Source organism: Diceros bicornis, chromosome 2, assembly GCF_020826845.1.
Source record: "Diceros bicornis minor isolate mBicDic1 chromosome 2, mDicBic1.mat.cur, whole genome shotgun sequence".
NCBI classification, from domain to species: domain Eukaryota; kingdom Metazoa; phylum Chordata; class Mammalia; order Perissodactyla; family Rhinocerotidae; genus Diceros; species Diceros bicornis.
Window position 1 is genome coordinate 22,501 of NC_080741.1, and position 21,856 is coordinate 44,356.

The following is a 21,856-nucleotide window of genomic DNA, read 5'->3' on the forward strand; positions in this document are numbered from 1 at the left end:
TGAAGTCAGTCGGATGCTGTTTTCTATAGTGAAGACTCTTCCACCAACAAGTTCATCAGTGTTCCTCTTTGGCCTCAGCAAAATAATGAAGCACTTGGGAGCAAATATACAACCCAACAAACCATAGCTGGATGCCAAGATTGCAAATATTTCCACAGCCACTTTGAACTTGCCTTTGGTGCTCAAGTAAGCAGGAACAAAAGAGATCCAGATGATGAAAAAGACTAGCATCCCAAAGGTGATGCATTTTCCTTCATAGTAATTATCCGGCAACTGGCGAGCCACAAAGGTGGTAGGAAAGCATAGCAAAGCCAGAAAGACATCAATCCCAAACATAGAGCATAAAAATTCTATTGAACCTTCATCACATTCCAAAATGATCTTTATATTTTGAGATTGCATGTTCTTGAAGACCCTTGGGGGTTCCAATACCAAGTAGGCTGTGCATATGCCAATCTCGACTAGGACAGAAATTAGTACAATGATTTTCCGATAAAGGGGGCAGATGGATATAAATCTGGTTTTGGATTTGGAAATTCTGTAGGCTAAAAACAGTGAAATAGTCTTTCCAAGAATGCAAGACAGGCAAAGAGAAAAGCTCATTGCCAGAGTGACCTGGCGGGCCACACAGGACCAGTGGTGTGGCTTGCCAATGAAAAGCATGGAAGACAGCAGCATGATGACAAGAGAAAGCTGGATGAGAAAGCTCAGCTCCCGGTCATTGGCACTCACAAGTGGAGTATGCCTGTACAGCACATACACAATTGTGACTGCCAAGACCACAAGCGCCCCAAAGATGGAGAGAATGACAAGCGTGAATCCCAGGGCCTCATCATAAGCAAGGAATTCCACCTCTTTCAGCACACACTTATTCTTTTGTGCATTTGACCAATAGTCTTCACCGCACTGTTCACACTCCCTTTGACCTAATGAACAAAGAAGAGAGGATTGGCTGCAAGGAAACTCAGTTGTCCCCTTCAGCTGTGAGTAGTCCAGAGCAGCCAAAGGCTCCCAAGGCCCTCTTTGCCAAAACATGTTTGATCTAATTGCATTTTAGTATCAATGAAAAAATGACCATCTCTACCTGGTTCCCGTGACACGTGTCCATCAGCACATGGGATGCAGTCGAAGCAGCATATTGGTTCCCCATGACGAATCCCCTTCCGGGTCCCAGGACGACACAGATCAGTACACACTGAATGGGGAAGCTAGCAAAGACAAATACACCACGTATAACAAAGCCTTTTCGTCTCCACCACTGGTGAGGCTGAGAAAGTTCCCATCTGGATTTCTGTGGAGGATTTACGATATCTTGGGAAACCCAGGATAGCTGAGCAAGGATAACAAAGAGAAAAACAACATGGAGAGCCTAGAGAGGAATTTTGCTAAAAGTCCTGTGGTTGATTCTAGAAGTGCAAAGCCAATCCTAAAGCTAGGGCTTTCTAACCTTGGGGACTCAGCCAGGCTGCATGCCCATGGGACTCTGAAGAGAAGACAGTTGGACAAGTCTGTTCCTGCTTGTGGGGGACCTGTGACACCAAGAATCATCTTGAAAGCCTGAAAAAGATTTCTTCTCAGCAGGGTCATCCCAACGCAGTCTGAAAGTCAAAGACATGTCATCCAGGATCAGCACAAATGAAAAATTAAAGATCTGTCCCATGGGGAAACTTGGCACCGCAAAAATGAAAAGTGGACAAGCACAACACTGAAATAGTTTGTAGCAAAAAGAGTTGAGAAAACTCAGTGGAAAACACAGGCCTCCCTTTACATTCTACATGGATGTGCACCATGAAACCCAGTATAAACGCAATGTTTGTAAATTGGTTTATATCTTAATGTAAATGAGGAGCTTCCTATTTAAAATGTATTTTCCATTAAGCAAAGATTCATTTTGGAAAGTGAAGAATCATATTTATGTTTACTTTGGAAATCAGTATTTTCCTATGTCGAGTTTTCCAGGACAAATCTGAATTAGATAACAATGGAAAATACTGGAAATCTCTGATTTCCAGTTATGATCTGTCATGTTACTGACACATGTATTGCTACACACAATAGACAGGTTTCTCATAAGGTGTGTGTGCGTGTCTGTGCGTCTGTGTGTGTGTCACCACAGAACGTACGGGATTTCCTCTCTCCTGACCCAGCCTTCTGAAAAGAGCTCTCCATACACCTTTCTTTGAAAACCACCACGAACAATGCACTGATGACTTTCTGTTCCATTCCTCAGTGTCCCTTTCCTTCTCAGCACTCTCGATCTAGCTTCCAACCCACTCACCTCACTGAAATGTTTCTTGCCACATCTGACGGCTTTTCCTCCAGCCACATCTCCTCCATCTCTCTTCCATATCTTGATCAACTCTCTTTAACATGCAGGCTCCCTTGGCTTCGACTGGGCCCTTTTATTTACTTTGTTGGTTCTACTTTCACCCTCATCATCACTGTGGGCATTTTCTTGATCCTCTGCTTTTATCTCTCAATATAAAGCAGCTCATTCTTTCTCTTGTCTTTGACCAGCACCTCTACATAAGAAGTCCCAAATCTTGACTCTAACACCAGCCTTTCTCACCTGATCTCTAATTCCATATCCTAAACTTCCAACATGTCCCTACTTTGAGATTCTATCACCACCTCAAACTCAACATGTTCAAAACCATCCCCATTGAAACAGTTAACCATTGACAAATAAGTAGCTAGGAAGTAAAGTATTTTTTTCCTTTTTGCAATTACTGATTGTAGCTTTTAGTTGTTCCCCACCCATTGTTAACTGTGCTGTTTAGGCAATATGCTATCTGACTCCCACTAGGTTCCTATAGAAAACATCTCCTTGAAGCCTGGGTCACCATGGTAATGGATGTTTGAGTTGTTTTTCAGGAATTAGAACCCCTTGTCCACTTCAGGCCGGTTGAGACCACCAACTCATCCACTGGGCCTGCACAGATGTCTGATAAAGTGACTTTTTGACGTCAAGAGGCTAAAAACTCCACCCTTGGGTCATGCTAATGCCACGATTTTGTGAACATGTGTCCTAAGAAGGGGCATGAAGTCTGACTACGCTTGCGCAGATCATCAATTACCTCACCTCTTCTCACCTCCAATCATCTATCTCCACATTTCAGACCACCTTGCCCCCTACCCCACAAGTATCCCTGAGTCCCTATTTTGGGGGAGGCGGATTTGAGACTTGTTCTCCCATTTTCCTCACTTGGCTGCCTTGTGATTAAACTCTCTCTCTCTCTGCGATCTCATCGTCTCAGTGTTGGCTTTCTGGGCGGTGGGCAAAAACAGACCTAGTTCAGTAACACCATTAACCTGATTCCTCCTCCCAAGTTCCCCCTTTCTGTCACCGACACCACCATTCTCATCCAACATCTCCAACCTTATCTTCTATTACTTGCCTACATCTACCCTCTCTTTCACTCAGGGCCATCTTTTCAGCAACCACCAGACTCAGTTTACTACCATGAGTTAAATCATGCCTTATACTGTCCACTAATTGTTGATGCGGGACTCTTCCAAGTCCAGTGTGTCAGCAAACCCAGTGGATTCTATTCTCGTCCCCTCTATCCCACCCCTTCCATCTATTTGCAACATGGCAAACAGAATGATCCTTTAAACCCTGAGTCAGATCATGCCTCTCCTCTATCAAGACTTTTCTGTGCCTTTCCCTTTCCATTCAGTGTAAAAGTCAAAGTCCTTCAACAGCCAAAAAGGCCCTACGTGATCTGACCCTCTCTCCCACTCTTTCAGGCCACACTGACCTCTTTGCTGTTCTTCCCAAATGCAAAGCATTCCCTTGCCTCAGGGCTTAGAAGTTCCTGTTCCCTCCGCTGGAATGCTCTTCCCTAGATAACGCCTGGATGCACTTCCTTTTAGGTTTTTGTTCACCCCTGAGCACAGCGTGTGAAATGACAATACAACACACCCCCCAGCTCCCCACCCCAGTCCCTGCTGTGTTTTTCTCCCTAACAATATCACCTTTTAAGATACTATATAATTCATTTATTTATCCATTTATTGCCTAGTTCCTCCCATTGAAACATGAGCTCCACCAGGCAGGGATTGGTTCTGGTTTGTACACTGACATACCCCAGTTCCTATAACAGTGTCCAGCACAAATAACATTGTGCTCAATAAATATTTGCTCAATCAATTACTTAGATTGTGAGTGCTGTGAGGGTGGTGGTCCTTTTGCAGTGCTTACCAGAGAGGTAGACCAGAGCAGATGCTTAGTAAGTTTGTATGAATTACATTCAAGTCATTTCACTATATAAATATAACCCCAATTTTAATAAAGAAGATGAGAAAAATAAAATTACTATGCTCTAAGGAACATTATTAAAATAGAAATCTACTGCTACATTTTACCATTTTTCCATCAATTTTTAGTAGAACGAGCATTCTGTGAACCTTGTATATACAAGCTATAGCATCTTCTTTTTCGAGCAAAGCCTTATATTGAGCACACATGATACGCCTGACACTAGGAAAATAGAAGTAAAAAGTCTCAGCCCCATTCAGGGAGAGAGCTCAGGACACAGAGGACGGTTTACACTCTGGGCTTTGGGCAGCTCTGTCTTTCTGCAATAATGGAGGTATTCTCTGTCTGGCCACATGTGGCTGTTGAGCACTTAGAATGTGGCTAAGGTGACTAAGGAACTAAATTTTTAGTTTTATTTAATTTTAATTAATTTAAATTTTAAAAGCTACATGTGGCTAGGGGCTACTGTATTGGACAGAACAGCTGTAGGTCAAAGAAATAAAATGCAGAAGAGAGCTGTGGTCCCTACAGTGGCAAACACGGATAAGTTATTTTATTTTTGTATCCTGCCATGATGTATTCAAGAGCTGCTTAGGATGAGCCAAGAAAGGGAGGAACTTGCATGTGTGAGTGTGCTTGTGTGGGAATGCTTGTGTGAGTATGTTTGAGTCTATATATGTTTATTGCTGCCCATGGAAAGCAGACAGCAACAAAAAAAGAGATCAAAAAGATAGAGGTGTCTGGCACAGCATAGGAGCTCAGAAATCTTAATTTTCTGCTCACTTGTTCTTGCATCCTTTCTCAGCATGATTGGGAAGACTGTTTGGGGATCTCAGATCTCAGGCCAAGAAGAGGGAAGACACATGAATAAGAAACAAGATGAAAAAAGACACCAAGAACAGTCTTGCACCAGCAAAGCAAAAGCACCGGCTGTGCTGCGCCCACGTCCAGCTCTCACTCCCACTGGGTCTGCATCCTGAGAGTCACATGGAAGATTAATTGCAATGTTCTTCCACGTGTGTGCACAACCACCACACATTGCACCATAACACAACAGCCACCCTGTAGGAAACACCAAGCCACAACTCCTCCTTTCCTAGAAGTGACATTTTAATCAGGGTGAAAGTCAGCCGTCTGTAAGTGGTGAGTTTGCCCTCACTTCTCTGGGCTTGTCTTCACATCGTGTTCCCAGGGGACTCAGTTTCTAGCTTCTCTTTTAAAATGTTCAGAGCTGCAGTCAGCATATCAAAGCCCTCCTGTTGCTCTAGGAGGAGGAGGGATAAAACCATAATAATAATTAACAACAAATAATGAAATTAATAATAATAATTCACTATTAATAAATAATAATGAATAACAATAATAATGAAAATAACAGCTTTTTATCTAGGGTAAGAACTCTATATCCAAAACCAACACATTTAATCCACAAACCTTACTTCTACTACTTCTGAGAACAATTTTGAAAACAACGTTTCCAAAAGAATTTTAAAGCTTAATGAAACTCACCTTTCTCTCCTATAATCTCTCAATAAAGGATTTGTGAATGATACATTAAAGCTTATTGGCATGTGTGTGCACCCACACTATACCATACTGGTTGCTAGTGTTCCTTATCTCAAGTTATATTATGAACTTGTAAACCCTCCCTCCCATTCTTTGACCCTGGGAACAAATAAAAAGAAAAGAGGGAGGAAGAAGTGAGTCCCTGTAGAACTCCAGTCAGAGAGGGAGGGAGGACTTCTGGGTCGCCCAGGTAAGGTAGCTGCTCCACACACCCTCTGAAAAAGACCATACAGGTTAAGAAGTAAAACCACACATGACCCACATCGTGAAGAGCCTGAGACTACTGAGCACTTCAAAGTACTTGTATGTAGAGAAGTACCTGTTAAATTCCAGCAGATCCGTCTCTAGAGTTCTCTCCTCATCCCTAGTGTGTGGAAATGAAGGGAATCTGGAAAAACTGCACAGAAAGGAGGAAGGGGGAGCAGAGAACCTAATGGTGATGGAGAGCAACACAGCCATTCCTGGAAAGAAAATGCCCTGTCCCACATTGAGATGGGGCCAAAGCCTTGTAGAGACAGCACTGGCTCCAGGGAAAGGTCTTGAAAGGGGAGGCTCAAAGCGAAGGTTTCAGGAAGGCACCACTGCAGTGGGACCAGAAGTTTTACAGAGGGAGAAGTGCCTTTCTGAGACATGGTAGAAAGGGAAAGAAGCAAGAGGGGAAAATTAAGAATCCTGCAGAAACAAGATTGAACCATTAAATCAAAAGACACATTAAGCCCTCTCTTATCATAAAAAATCATCTCTTAAATAAACTGCTCTTCACTCAAGTAACAGAAGAAGGCAGTTTTGAAATCTTGCAAGCCACCCAAAACCCTCATCCTTGTCGATAAAAATGACCAAAAATAGAATTGTGCTTCAATATAAGTTAACTATAGGAGGAAGACAGACTATGAAAATCAAAAAATTCTAGCAGGTTAAAGTTCCCCTCCAAAAGACACACACACACATACACACACACACACACACACCCCCATGCAACTATTAAGCAGAAGAATACTGTAACACAGCACTTTAAATAAATATTCTAGCACTGCAATTAAATATTCTCAGAAAAGAAGAGATGTGCAAAAATATCTCACCTAGATATTTAAAATTAAAAACATAAATAGATATGAAACTGGAATAAATGAAAAAAAAAGTTCATTTTACTCAGGAAAGAAATTAAAGAAAAATGAAAAACTATTTCAGAAATTAAGATAAAAGTCACAAGGTGTTCAAAAATATATATATTTGAGTGAAAACTTAATAAGGGGTATTAAATAAAGGCAGGAAAGCAACCAAGAAAATAGGGATGGGATAAAGAAAAAGACAAAAATGATCAGAGAGAAAGTGGATAAAATGGAAGACAGACAAAAGAAGTCAAATATAAGTATGATTGAAATATTTGAAGAAGAAAATCAAAATAATAGAACTAATATTTAAAACTAGAATCCAACAAAATAGTACAAAAACAAAATATCTGAATCTCTATACAGAAAAGACGTTTACAGTATTTGGGAAAGTTGACTTGGAATGGCCAGCTCTAGGTGTCTGATATTCCATAGTGCCTAAAACAATATGGAAAGGCAATTCTCTGTATATATAAACAAAATAAGATGTCAGAGTAACTAACCTCTGACGATTCAGTGTTCCAAAACATTGTTGCATTCTTTTTCATCACGAGTTCAAACTTAGAGTCTGTAAATGTATATTCTCCAACCTTCACAAAGGCAACCTCTCCATTATCATCCAGTTGCCAGTTTAGGATATCATAGTACCCACTCACGTCTCCATTTTCATCAATTTCTATTCTCATTCCACTATGGGTTGTAAACTTAAGTGTCTTCATATAGTACATTAACTAGAAAACAAGGAGGGAAAAAAGCAATTTGTAAAAATTCAATTGCCTATCTTAGATGGGAAGAATTAACATAGTTAAAATTTCCATACTTCCTAAAGCAATCTACAGATTCAATGCAATCCCTATCAAAGTTCCAACAACATTTTTCACAGAAATAGAACAAAGAACCCTAAAATTTATACGGAACAACAAAAGACCCCGAATAACCAAAGAAATCCTGAGAAAAAAGAACAAAGCTGGAGGTATCACACTCCCTGATTTCAAAATATACTACAAAGCTAGAGTAAACAAAACAGCATGGTACTGGCACAAAACAGACACACAGATCAATGGAACAGAATCAAGAGCCCAGAAATAAACCCACACATCTATGGACAGCTAATTTTCAACAAGGGAGCCAAGAATATACAATGGAGAAAGGAAAGTCTCTTCAATAAACGGTGTTGGGAAAACTGGACACCCACATCAAAAAAAATGAAAGTAGACCATTATATTACACCATACACAAAAATTAACTCAAAATAGATTAAAGATTTGAATGTAAAACCTGAAACTATGAAACTTCTACAAGAAAACATAGGCAGTATGCTCTGCGACATCGGTCTTAGCAATATATTTTCAAGTACCATGTCTGACCGGGCAAGGGCAACAATAGAAAAAATAAACAAATGGGACTACATCAAACTAAAAAGCTTCTGCAAAGCAAAGGAAACCATCAACAAAACGAAAAGACAACCTAACAACTGGGAGAAGATATTTGCAAACCATATATCTGATAAGGGGTTAATATCCAAAATATATAAAAAACTCATATATCTCAACAATAAATAAACTAACAACCCAATTAAAAAATGGGCAAAAGACCTGAACAGACATTTCTCCAAAGAAGATATACAGATGGCCAACAGGCACATGAAAAGATGTTCAACATCATTAACTATCAGGGAAATGCAAATCAAAACTACAATGAGATATCACCTCACTCCCATCAGAATGGCTATAATTAACAAGACAGGAAACAACAATTGTTGGAAAGAAGGGAACTCTCATACACTGTTGGTGGGAGTGCAAACTGGTGTAGCCACTATGGAAAACAGTATGGAGAGTCCTCAAAAAATTAAGGATAGAACTATCATACGATCCAGCTATTCCACTGCTGAGTGTTTATCCAAAGAACATGAAAACATGCGTGCATAAAGATACGTGCATTCCTGTGTTCATTGCAGCATTATTAACAATAGCCAAGACTTGGAAGCAACCTAAGTGCACATCAACGAACGAATGGATGAAGAAGATGTGGTATATATACACAATGGAATACTACTCAGCCATAAGAAATGATGAAATCCAGCCATTTGTGACAACATGGATGGACATTGAGGGTATTATGCTAAGCGACATAAGTCAGAGGGAGAAGGTCAAATACTGTATGATCTCACACATAAGTAGAAGATAAAAACAACAACAAACAAACACATAGAGATAGAGATTGGATTGATGGTTACCAGAGGGGAAGGCAGAGGAGGAGGGTGAAAGGGATGACTAGGCACATGTGTGTGGTAATGGATTGTAATTAGTCCTTGGGTGGTGAACATGATGTAATCTATGCAGAAACAGAAGTATAATGATGTACACCTGAAATTTATACAATGTTATAAGCCAATGTTACCGCAATAAAAATAAATAAATAAATAAAAACTCAATTGCCTAGAAAATAGGGTTTATAATGAAAATAATGTGAAACTCAGATCTAATTCATGGAATTGGATTTTTTCCACTTCCTCTATACCTTCACTGTCTAATACAACAACTTGTAGCCACATGTGACAATTGAAACCTGAAAGGTGACTGGCCAAATTGAGATAGGCCGTAAGTATAAAATACACAATGGATTCAAAGACTTAATTTTTAAAAATGTAAAATATCTCACCAATAATTTTGTATTATTATTTTTATGTTATATTTTCCTGATTATGACTACATGTAAAATATTATTTTGGGTTGAATAAAATATATTAAATTTAATTCCATCTGTTTCTTTTTATTTTACATTTTTGTGTGAGAAAGATCAGCCCTGATCTAACACCCGAAGCTAATCCTCCTCCTTTTGCTGAGGAAGATTGGCCCTGAGCTGACATCTGTGCCTATCTTTCTCTACTTTGTATGGGACGCTGCCACAGCATGGCATGGCTTAACAAGCCATGCGTCCGCCTGCGCCCAGGATCCGAACCTGCACACCTCAGGCCGCTGGTGTGGAGCGCATGTATTTAACCTCTACGCCACCGGGCCAGCTCCACTTTTTATTTTTTTAATTTGGTTACTAGAAAATTTTAAATTACCTGTGTGGCTCCTATATTTCTACTGGACAGCACTGATCTATACTACGGCATAATGGTGCCTAGTATTCCCAATACCTCCATATCTGGAAAGAGAGGATATTGTAACTTCCCTTCTAGATTCCTTCCACTTTTGGGTACCAGTCTACACCCACCACCAGCACTCCTTTCCCTATGTGTCAGGTGCTAGAGATGTGAAGATCAACAAGATCCACTCCCTACTCTTCAAAGCTCACAGTCCAGTGGAAAGGCTAGACGGATGAGCAGGTGCGATAGTGAGACTCAGTGTGCTCTGTGCTGCTGTTGTGGAGAGAGCGTGGAGAAGGCACAGAGGAGGGAGCGGCTAACTAACTGCCTTAGGAGAATCAGAAGAGGTCTCCCCAGGAAATGACCGTCTAAGCTGGGTTTTAAAAAATTAGTAGGAATTTGCCTGAGAAACACTGGGGATGAGGAGATTCTAAGCCAAGGGAATAACACATGGGACAAGGTGTGCCGAAGGGGCTGTGGCCAAGAGTACATCCAGGGGCGGGCCTGGTTGTGCACCTGCGGAGTGGTGACATGGGCAGCAACGGGAACCCCTGACAAAACAATACCTCTCGGCCTCTTGCCTCACCCCATCAACCTCAGCCGGGGTGAGAGCGTGCCTTCTTTAGTAGAAAGGTACCAGTCTGCACCAGGATATATCCTGTCCTGTGTCTGTCAGCATAAACTGGGCCTATGTTTCCCAACCAGAGGGCCCAATCCAGTCCCTAATCCTCCACAAACAACAGAGGCCACACAAAAGAGTGGAAAGAGCCTAAATTGTGGTGTCTGATGATCTGGAGTGAAATTTTGTGTCGACACATTTATGAAGAATTCGTAAATGAAATTAACCCTCTCCACTGTGAGGTCTTGCTTTTCACAGTTTTAAATACAGGGAATGTGTCAAGGAGTCTGAATCCTGTCATGGATTAATCCACCAACATTCACCCTGACACTATGTGGTCCTTTGACTCTCCCTAAAGACACATTGCTCTGCAATCCTCATACATATTTGTCACTCTTTGAGTAAATTTAAATTATAATATTGAAATGTTTAAATAATAAACTAAAGAGTTGTTATTTATGTCGACACAAAATAACCAATAACCATTCTATAGATAAGAGAAATAAGGCGAGTTTACTTGCACCAGAGTGAAGATTATAACCCGGGAAGGCCTTAGAAAGAGTTCCGGAGAAGCATGGTTTTCACTACAGTCTTATATCTTTTTAGAACAAAGAACATACGTTAAACACACCCAGGATACAGTTGCATCAAAATTTCAAAGAAGTGTTTAGTTGCACATTAGCAGGTCGACATGACCCTGATGTTGGGAAAGGGACTAATCTGGACGTTACCAATAGGACGTTACCAACAGGGCCTAGGGGGGAGATATGCATTCTTATCTTAAGAGAGTGCATTCTTTACTTTAAATGGTTAAGCAGTTGTACAGTGTATGTTTGATAGGCCATAAGTCAGGCTTTTTAGCTCAAGCCAAATAGGTTTTGAACCCGAATAGTTACCCCATATACCTCAATATGTGAAAATCTCTTGTCATTTAAGGATCCTTTTTATTACAAAAGAAGCACCCAGAGGATTTCTTTTAAAATGAAGGAACTCGCCTATGGCATGCTTGATAGGCCATAAGTCAGGCTTTTTAGTTCAAGCCAAATAGGTTTTGAACCCGAATAGTTACCCCATATACCTCAATATGTGAAAATCTCTTGTCATAAAAGGATCCTTTTTATTACAAAAGAAGCACCCAGAGGATTTCTTTTAAAATGAAGGAACTCGCCTATGGCATTTAAAATACAGCTTAATTTCTCATTCTGAATTTACCACCAATGAACACACCTAGCACTCAGATCTTAGTTTCTCAATTCCATTCTCCTGTAAAAAACAGGACTCATTGGAGAAATGGCTGACTACAGGCCTGGGGCAGAGAAAGTACAAGATGATCCTGGAACATCTTGGGGCTCCAGAAAGCAAGTAAATGCTCAGAAAAGATGGGGATATGTCAAAAGTAAAGGGAGGCCAGCTCAAGGCAGCTCCCAATGGTCGAATACGGGAAATTTTGAGCAACAAAATGAATAATGATAGTTATGGATTATTCTGCTCATAGAATAGAAACAAATATCCATGAGTCCATATTGATATAAGTAAATCAGTGGAGGAGAAGTAGAATCCCACTTAATAAATATGGAAGGAATGAGGGAAATAGAAAATCACTGCTTTTTAAACAACACAGCAATAACTGTTTCAGTCAAGAATCATCAACGGTGCTAAAATTTGTAGGTAAAAGCATGATAAGAAACAGAACATTTTGAGAGCCTCAAAATACTGCCCCACAAGATAATTATTAATTACAAAGGGAAACGTAGTAACTTTACTGTGGAAATCATGGTGACATCATTGTAACTAAATGATCAAAGTTAATATCACCAATAATGAGACATAATGACATTATGTATCTCCTGATATGAGGCATAGAAAAGGATACAACATCACTTCTATGGTATTCTTGCCAAAAATGCATAATCTCAATGTAATCATGAGAAAACATTAGACAAACCCAAACTGAAAAACATTCTGAAAATAGCCAGTGCTTATAAAAAGTATCAAGGTCATGAAAAACTAGGAAAGAATAAAGAACTATCACAGTTTGGAAGAGGCTAGAGAGACGCCTGACTAACTGCAAGGTGGGATCAATTTGAAAATGAAAATGAACATGCAATGGTTCCAGCCACTGTGGACTCTGCTGGAAGTGACAAGCAATTTTGTGTTGCTGAATGCAGAGGGTCGTGGAAGGAGCAATGAAATCAGAGATGCTGATAGTGCCAGACCAGGAATGCTCATGCTTTATCCTTTACAGGTAAGAGGGGAGGTACCAAAGGATATAAGCAGAGGAGCACTCCGAGTGGGTGTGCATCTTGGTGAGACCATTAGGGCTACAGTGTCCCAACATGAATTGCTGGGACATCAGACCTGAGACAGGAGATGTGAGAGCCAATCTCCAAGATGGCTCCTAATAATCCTTGCCTCCTGGCATTGATGCCCTTGCGTGCCCTTGCGTGCCCTCCCATGCTGTGTAAAGACTACATATTCCAGTTTCCCTTGCAGCTAGATATGACCGTATAACTAAATTCTGGCTAATGGCATGTAAGGAGAATTGTATGTAATTTCTAGGAAATATGCTTAAATGGAGGGATGTACACATCTTTGCCCTTTCTGCTTCCTACTGGTAGAGTGTGGAATGATGGTTGAAGCCCAAGTAGCCACTGGAGATTAAGAGGTAAACCCTCATGGTGAGGACGCTGAAGCGACAGGGTAGAAGGAGCCTGGATCCCTAAACAACTCTTTCAGTGCCAGAATGCTAACCTCTAGACTTCATTTATGTGAGGGGAAAAAAACCCTATCATGTTTAAGGCACTGTTTTGGGAGGATTTCCAATCATTCACAACAAATTTAATAATAACTCTGTTACCAAATGAGAACTTAAAAATGCCCATTTAGATCACACAAGCAAACCATCCTTTTAGGTGATAAGATCATGTCTTTTAAGTACAAAAGCAAATCAATGCTTTTAATAGTATGAATTCTTTTAATGTCAAACCATATCACAAAGTAAAACAAACAACAACTTACCTGCCAAGGCTCAAAATCGGGTATATATGCACAGGTGTTCCCTGGAAAATATGGCCCACTTTCTTCTTCACATCTACTGAGACGATCCAGGGCATAAGCCAGAGAATACACAGCTTGTTTGACATTGTTTGTGATTCTTAGCTGAGACACATCCAGATAGGTATTTTTAAGATCTTCCAAATTCTCCTCTCCAGTACAGAATTTATCAGACATGGCATGTAACCTGTCGTCTTTACCAGTCATATTCATTCTATGGTCAATATAGTAGGGAAAACTACTATTGGGCCAAGTACAGTTAAAAGCAGTTTGCCAGAATTCAATGGTCAGAACATCATTTGGATCCTTGCCAGGATGTACATCATAAAGGAATTCTTTTAATCCTGGTATATCAGCTTTGGGTACTGCAAATCCAATACTTCCACCAAAATATGGGAAACATTCAGGCTTTGCAATGAGAGCTGAGGTAATCCAGGCTTCACTCGCTATCCACGTTCTGTCAGTTATGTTATGGAAAACTATTTCCAGCACAAAAGGACTGAGGTCAATATCAGACACATAAAGCACAATGACTCTGGCAGTGGAGTTCTTTACAGCATCAACAGCTTTTTGCATTTTCTCACAGGAATAGACTTTGGGAATGATTTCAGAGAATGCAATACAGAGGTTGGCACTCTCCATTTTTTCCTCAAAAATTTTTACTCCATATTTTCCATAATCATCATCAGCTGCTATCGTGCCTACCCAGACCCAACCAAAGTGTTGGATGAGTTTGACCATGGCATCCGACTGGAACTTATCACTGGCAACTGTGCGAAGGTAAGACGGAAACTGGTTTTTGTCACTGAGAACTGAGCAAGTAGAGGCATAGCCCACCTGCAATTGAAAACATTCATGCAGCTATTAGAAAGCAACAGCCAAATCTCAAATTATACAATCTCTGAATACTTTTATTGGAGAGGGAGGGAATTCTCACATCCTTCCATAGACGAAAGGGCTTCTCCTCCTCTCCCTTCCCAGTGGGTGGGGACGGTTAAAGTAAATGCTTTGGGCCTCCCTGTTCACCCTTTTCCAACTCCACCCCAAGGGAGTTGGAGGAGCTCATTGTTAAGAAGATGACATTCAATGCACCACTTTTCACACATGGGGTCACAGCACTGAAAGGGAGGTCATCTGCCCTTCCGTTTGCCTTCTGAGACTAGGTGACAAGTCACGCCATCCAGGCTCTTTCTTGGATCTAGCTTCTCATCCACACATGATGGAGGGGGTAGACTCACAGTTTCTTTGGCAGGCCCAGTTCTTCTCTCTCTCCCTCCCTCTCTCTCCCCCTCTCTCTCCCACCTCCTCTCTCTCTCAATGTGTGTCTTCCCATCACTACCACTTTCCCTCCTTCTCTCCTCTTCTCTTTCCTGTTTCTCTCTGCCAGGACTGCTGAGTATTTAGGTCCCAAGACTTAGACTGAGAAAAATCGTAAGAAGCTTCACTTCAACCTCGGTCTAAGTCACATTCTCCCACAAAATTACTAGAAGCCCTCATTTTACAGGCACTTGTCTTGATAAATGAAGAGGTATTTTTTTCCCATTTTGCCAGTGATCCTTGCGTGTATTTTCCACCAGTGAGAACTCAAGGATTCAGTCCCAGGAATTCCTGACAGTCTTACGTGCATTTCTGCTGTGCCTTCCCCTCAACCTCGCTGACACTACAATGAACACATGTCACATTCTCCCCTAACCCATCCCATTCCAATCCTATGTTGTTAATGCATCACCTCAATTGGACCTCCTCTATTATAATTCCGTAGCTCCATGACTGTCAATTCCTTCACAAATGACAGGATATGCCTCTTTTCTCTTTTCTCTACTCTTTGTCCTATTCTTACTCCGTTGGCTAAACTTACATTCTTCTTTGGAAACTCATAAGCAGCAACATCATGGAAGCCATATGTAGGAAAGAATCTCGTTTAGGAAACAGAGATTCTGATTTTTAAATCTGGCTACATAATTAATCAATGTAAGATTGTGGACAAGTTACTTAAACCTTCTGAACTTCAGTTTCCCCCCAAGTAAAATCAGGGTAATCATATCTACATCTTAAGTATATTAGGTATACTTAATATATACTCGGTATATTATAATGAATATTATACTCATTATATACAATACACATGTTATAATATATATTATAACAACTTAATATACTCAGTATGTTAAATGAGAAAACAACTATGCAAGTATCTGTCACATAGAAGATTTCTTTTACCTTCTTGGCAGATTGACTACAAGGATGTAAATGAGGAAATCTATCTAGATGTTTCTAGCTGGTGCCTGGACCACAGCTGGTGTCCGGTGGAAGACAGAGCTCACAGCAGCAGCAGGGTGTCTGAGCTGCATGAAGCCCACACCTAGGGTGTCAGCTGCATCACCTGACCCCTCTTCTCGGTTCTGATTCTCAATATTTTCCTGTTTCTCCTAAATTTGTATCTGCAGCTTTTTAATAAATACTACGTAGTTGCTACTTTTACAGTTATTTCAAATTCTCCCATTACTACAATAACACAAACAGATTTAATCATCATTCACATTAATAAGCCCTGACTATTGAAACTTTAATGACCCATCCTTAGAAATAATTATAGAGCTTTATGTATAGTTTCTTAATAATCCATTCTTCCTAACATCATCTATTCTTATGTTGAAACATGTCACTGTCTCTGAATTTAAAATAATCTGTAAAGTTAGCATCCCAAAACTCTAGCTATCTTGTGAGATTCCCAGGCTCATTTCAAAGAGTCATGATAATAAGCATTAATACAGGACAGAAACACGAGTTCCCTATAGCACCTGTCAACCAACCAACCAGTATTTCTCCATCGCCCACTCTGCGCTTCACCGAGGGCTACAGAGTCAGTGCCCAGTGAGACGTCAGCATACAAACCACTGGGCCACAACCTCCAGCCAAAAATTAAAGCAGGATCCTGAGGATTTCAGACGTAGAAGAGTCTGAAATCAGCTCTCACTGGGCATCAAGTCCCACCTGCTGCAGCCTGACTGAGCAGAGCAACAGGGCAGCAGCATCATCACTGTGCCTGTTCATCTCTGCAGCTTATCCCAGCCTCACCTGAGCACCTTACTATTTGCTGCAATTTCCACAAACATAGCTTGTGTTTCTTTATAAGTTGCTACCAAGCACAACATTCTGAGATACCTGAGGTAAGTAATACAACCCTAGAATTCTTGAAGCAGTAACCGATAAGGACGATCCACCTGCTCCAACAATTCCTGCCAGAAATGCTCCAGTACTGTTTCTAAAGTTGGGCTTGTTTTCTTCCTGCCTGGTAAGGAATACCAAAGCAGCTTCCACAGACTTGGAGATGGTGAAACAGGTGTCAAAGATCTGATAGCCCAAAGTGATGTTGGGCAGAATGTCCTTCCTCTCGTTAATCCCCTTGATGGTGTGTATCATGGTTTTCATCCAGCGGAATCCCCGAAAGTTAAACCTGAAAAGGAAATCGCTTTTGTAAGGCCTTAGTCAGAGAGTGGATCTTTGATTGGTTTGGTTGGGAGGCATCTTTTTAGATGTTTGCTTGCTCTGTATATCTTTCATATGATATAATCTCCCCGAACTGCTGATTATCTCTTTTCACAAAAATATTCTTATGATCACAATTTCCTCCACCACACAGAGTACCCAAGAGTCCTTCGTGCATCTTCTCCGTCTACTGGACGTCCCTGGTGCCATGAGTCTCCTTTCCTCCTATAGGTTTCTCTTGTTTTCTTCCGGACAGTAATCATAATGCTAAAAATTATGAAAATACTTATGATAGGACTACATAAAAGCAATACATAAAATTTATATATACTATGACTTCAGTTACATAATTTTCCTGCCATGATTTGATTGTTAAGATTGAGAGATTTTTTAATTGAAAAATGTCTCCTTTTTGCTGTTCTCACATACAACCATGAATAAGTGCCTCCTTCTTCCCAATCCCTAGCTGGTAAAGCAGAAAACTATTTCTCCTGTAATCCATCACCAGGGGTTTTTTTTCAACTTCTTTTCCATTAAAAAATAACTAGTCTATTCCCAATTCTCTTTCTTTCTTCTCAGTTTTAACCAAACTTTAACCTATTTGAAAGCAAGAACCTCGAGAACTTTTTCTCTTAAATAGTATCTAACTCCATATTTTCTACTCAATAAATATTTTTTGAATTAACTATCTAATAGCAACTAGTTCTGTGGGCAGATGAGGTTTTTCCTTCAGTCTCTTTAGTTGGGTTTCTAGTTTAGTTTCGCTTTGATTCTCATTCAATATGTAGTTATTGCGTCTACTGGTGCTGGACGCTGTGGACACAACAGGGAAAGAGAGGCACTGCAGAGTCTCAGCAAAGAAGCAGAGAAACAGCCAGCAATCGAGCCCACAGTGACAAGCACAGCAACAGGAGGAGATGTGCGGCATGAGAGACAGAGGAGGACACCTCGCCCCAGGGGCTCATAGGTCAGCTGACTCTGGAGGACGGCATGGAAACAGACAGATACGCAGGCAGAGGGCACGGTGTGTGAAGGCGTGACAAGAGGACGTGAGAGAATCTAGGAGGGGAAAGACCAGCACATCTGGAGGACAGGCAGGAGGGTGTGGCACAGGGAAGAGGGACTAGAGAGCCGGAAGGTGCCAGAACACGAAAGGCTTCATCATCCTCAGACAGTTGCTTCTAAATTACACGGATGGCAACATAAATTGGCATATACATTTTAAAATAAATATAGCAATATCTTTTTAGTTAATATAGCAATACATTTCAAGAGCTAGAAAAATGTTCACCTGCTTTCAACCAATAATTCTACCCCTGAGAATTTAGCTGAAGGAACTGTTCTTCCCAAAGGAAAAACTATGTATGCCCCAAACTGTTCACTACAGAATTATTTATAATATTGAAAAACTGGAAAGAACTTAGATGCTGAGCAATAATAAATTAGGGTAGATTGACTTGATGGGAATATTTTCCATAACTAAAAAACTACAATTAGAGAAATTACACAGCAGCATGCATATACTATTAAGTGAAGCAGGTCGCACTATAATTAAAACTACATATAAGTTCTATGAACATTTGGATAAGTATCAACAGGGAAATTTTTAATGAGCACAGGAAGGGTGGGATGTGGGGTGATTTTTCTTACATTCATTGATTTCCACTAAGATCGTCACATTATTGTTGTACAATGTATAACTTCGTTTCCCCAGAAAATTTCTCTAAATCCTAACCTAGTTTAGACCAACCATGATAAGAATTAAAACACTCTCTTCCTCCTTCCATTTCACTGTCTTTCTCTGCTGTGAACAACATTTGCAAAATACTAGAAAAGTCTTCCTCTTCCACACACTTTAGCTGATGGCCAACCAAAACTTGTTATCTTGTTAAAATTGTGAGTTTCAGAACATACTTCCCCAAACCCCAACTTGAATTTCTCAATCAGTTATATGTAAAGGTTAATGATGCCGAAATGAAATTACTATTAGTAATTACTAAATTTAGTATTAGTAAAATGAAATTACTATTACTATGAAATTAGGTCCAGCTTAACTCCTGACACCACTGAGGCCTGGCCTCTCTCGAGGACTCTCCCATTGGGAGGGAAAGTTGCATCACATGCAGGAGTATTAAGAGGCTAGGAGAACTTTGGGGTTGGGTATAGATAGGAGGAAACTGTTGACAGCTATGGGTGAAAATGAATTATATACTTCTAATTTTGAAGAAAATATATCAAAAAAATTTTAAATATGGAATTTTATTAATATCCAAAGTATACGGGTATATTTGGGCTGAACTAAAGTGCTGGGAAAAGTTCTAGCCTTCTTTAGTATAAAGATGAACAATTTGGGTTTCAGTCAAATCAGGCAGGGAGACAAGCAGAATACACACAATGCCTTGCCTCACTGACCCACATTCAGAACAAGGAACTGGCTTTTGAGGTGCCCTGGACCACATGAAACAAATTTCATACAAAATATCAAGAATCAGAATGTCATCAGACTTCTGAGTAGCAACACTGAAAGTCAGAAGACACTGAAGAAATACTTTCAAAGACTCCTCAGGCTCCAAGTTAAAATTAAGATGAGGTAAGCAACACCACCCTCTCTCTCCCACTGGTTACAATTAAAATCCCTGGACAGAACATATAAAGCAACTATCAGACACTCTGAAAATTAAATGAGAACAGGTAGACCAGACAGGGAAATCCATATATTCCTGATATAGTGAATTATCTTTAAATTGGATGTACTCACTTCTCACCACAGTTTCCACCACAGTGGATATGCCAAATTGTTTTTTTAATGAAAGGGGTGGATTTTTATTAAAAATATGTATATTGGCTTCTCCATTTAACCTTGCTAGGAAGATAACCTTCAGAAGTTCTGATGAAGGGTGAAGATTAAATTAAGTAATTCCATTTATAAAACATGAGTGTACTACATTATGAAAAACTCTAGTTTTCATTTTATATTATTAGAAATTGAATAAGTAAAACCTTCTGCGATAAATAATGAGTTGACTCTACAACAATGTGGATGTGAGCAAAAGCCCTTCTCATCCTTCTTCCCTTCCCTTCACCATGAGAACGGGAAAGAATTAGGTCCAGGAAAGAGATAAGTAGGTATTGACTGCAGTCCTTTCCTTTTGCCAACAGCATTGCAGTTTATCCATCCCTCTAGTGATATTTCAAATACGCAGCACGAAATACAATCAAAGGAGAAGGTTGTGATCCACAAAGATTTCATTGTGAAGCAGTTACTAAAATATTTATCATTTACAGTTATAATTACCAGGCAGCAGCATGGTGATGCTTACTATATTATGTAAAATGCTCAATATAAACTGTGTCCGTGCTATGGTCACAGCTATGCAAAAATTATCATTGCATTTGTGTAAAGGGCTGAGAAAGAATATAGGGAAATAAAAAGAGCTGCTTTGTTATGTTAGTAAAATAGTGGAGAGTTATTTTCCTTTCTTTCAATTTCTGACATTCCTTCATATCTAAAGTGTGTGTGTGTGTGTGCACTTCACGCCCAGAAATCTAACCCATGTTTGCCTCTCTTACAACGGATTCTTAGCAAATTCAGATTATCAGTCATGGATCCCATTTCCCGAAGTGACAATTTCGGGGTGAGGGCAGTAGAGCAGAAGCCTTTCATCTGAAAGAATCTTGCTGTGAACATTAGCTTGGAAATAAATCAGCGTTCCCACACTGAGTATTTTCACAATAAAGCTGCAACACCATAATCCTGTATCAGTGCTTCTCAAACCTTAATGTGCACACGGATCACCAGGAGGTCTCGTCAAAGCACAGACTCTGATTCTGCAGACGTGCAGTGCAGACTGAGATCGTACATTTCTAACAAGATCGTAGGTGACGCTGGTGCTGCTGGTCCACAGACACCCTCTGAGGAGCAATGTTCTATATCATACAAAACCTGTCTTCTTTCTTTCCAAGGTACAGAAGTGGGAAATGACCCACCTGAGACCAAGCTTTTCTGGTTTCTAAGCAATCCTAGAATGTCCACCTTAAAGAAACTGAGGCCCAGAAAGAGGAAGTACCAACCTGAGTCAAATAGATAGTGTTGGAGTCAGGGCCAGGATCATGGCTCCAGTTCCAGACTCTCACCCCACCACCACCACTCCTCCACGCCCACCACCTGCGACTGATGGAAAAAGAAGACAAAAAGAAAGGCTTACCCTTCACATTTTGCTGATACTGGCTCCAAAATGGACTTGTTTGCTGGGATGGTCCTGGAGTGGACAGGAAACAGTCCTCCAATAACAAGTGAATGGTTTCTGGCATCTACAAACCCGTTCAAGTCAAACTTGCCCAGCAACCGACAGGTCTGTTCTTCTGTCTCTTCTTTGCCTTCAATGCCCAATGCAGCCCATAAAAAAACAAGAAATCCTAGAACCAAGCATTCCTTCCTGCCAGCCATTTCAATCAGGTGAGTTTGGGGGAAATGACCAGTGTGAAAAGTTTTAACGAGGCACGTTGATAGATGTTACAGTGAGTGTGTGCAGGCCACGTCCCAGAGGACTCGGCCTGCCACCACTTGCTACATAATTGTCACGCCTCAATCAATCACAGATCCTCACAGCCACCTGCAATTTATGGATCTGGACTAGGAACTGAGTAACCCCTTCGAAAATAGC

At 40.4% G+C, this 21,856-nt stretch overlaps 1 protein-coding gene across 1 annotated transcript in view; it reads right to left on the reverse strand.

The window, feature by feature from the left end:
• LOC131410642 (vomeronasal type-2 receptor 1-like) overlaps positions 1–21,655 on the reverse strand; it is a 21,712-nt gene extending 57 nt beyond the window's left edge. Inside the window, exons 1-6 of the mRNA XM_058548796.1 lie at positions 21,398–21,655; positions 16,869–17,160; positions 13,668–14,540; positions 7,440–7,667; positions 1,085–1,208; positions 1–926 (exon numbers count right to left, since the gene is read on the reverse strand). The exon at positions 1–926 is cut by the window's left edge and continues 57 nt beyond it. Coding sequence (XP_058404779.1) covers positions 1–926; positions 1,085–1,208; positions 7,440–7,667; positions 13,668–14,540; positions 16,869–17,160; positions 21,398–21,639 — 2,685 coding nt within the window. The 5' untranslated portion in view covers positions 21,640–21,655. The remainder of the gene's footprint in view (positions 927–1,084; positions 1,209–7,439; positions 7,668–13,667; positions 14,541–16,868; positions 17,161–21,397) is intronic.
• Between the last annotated feature and the right edge of the window lie 201 nt (positions 21,656–21,856).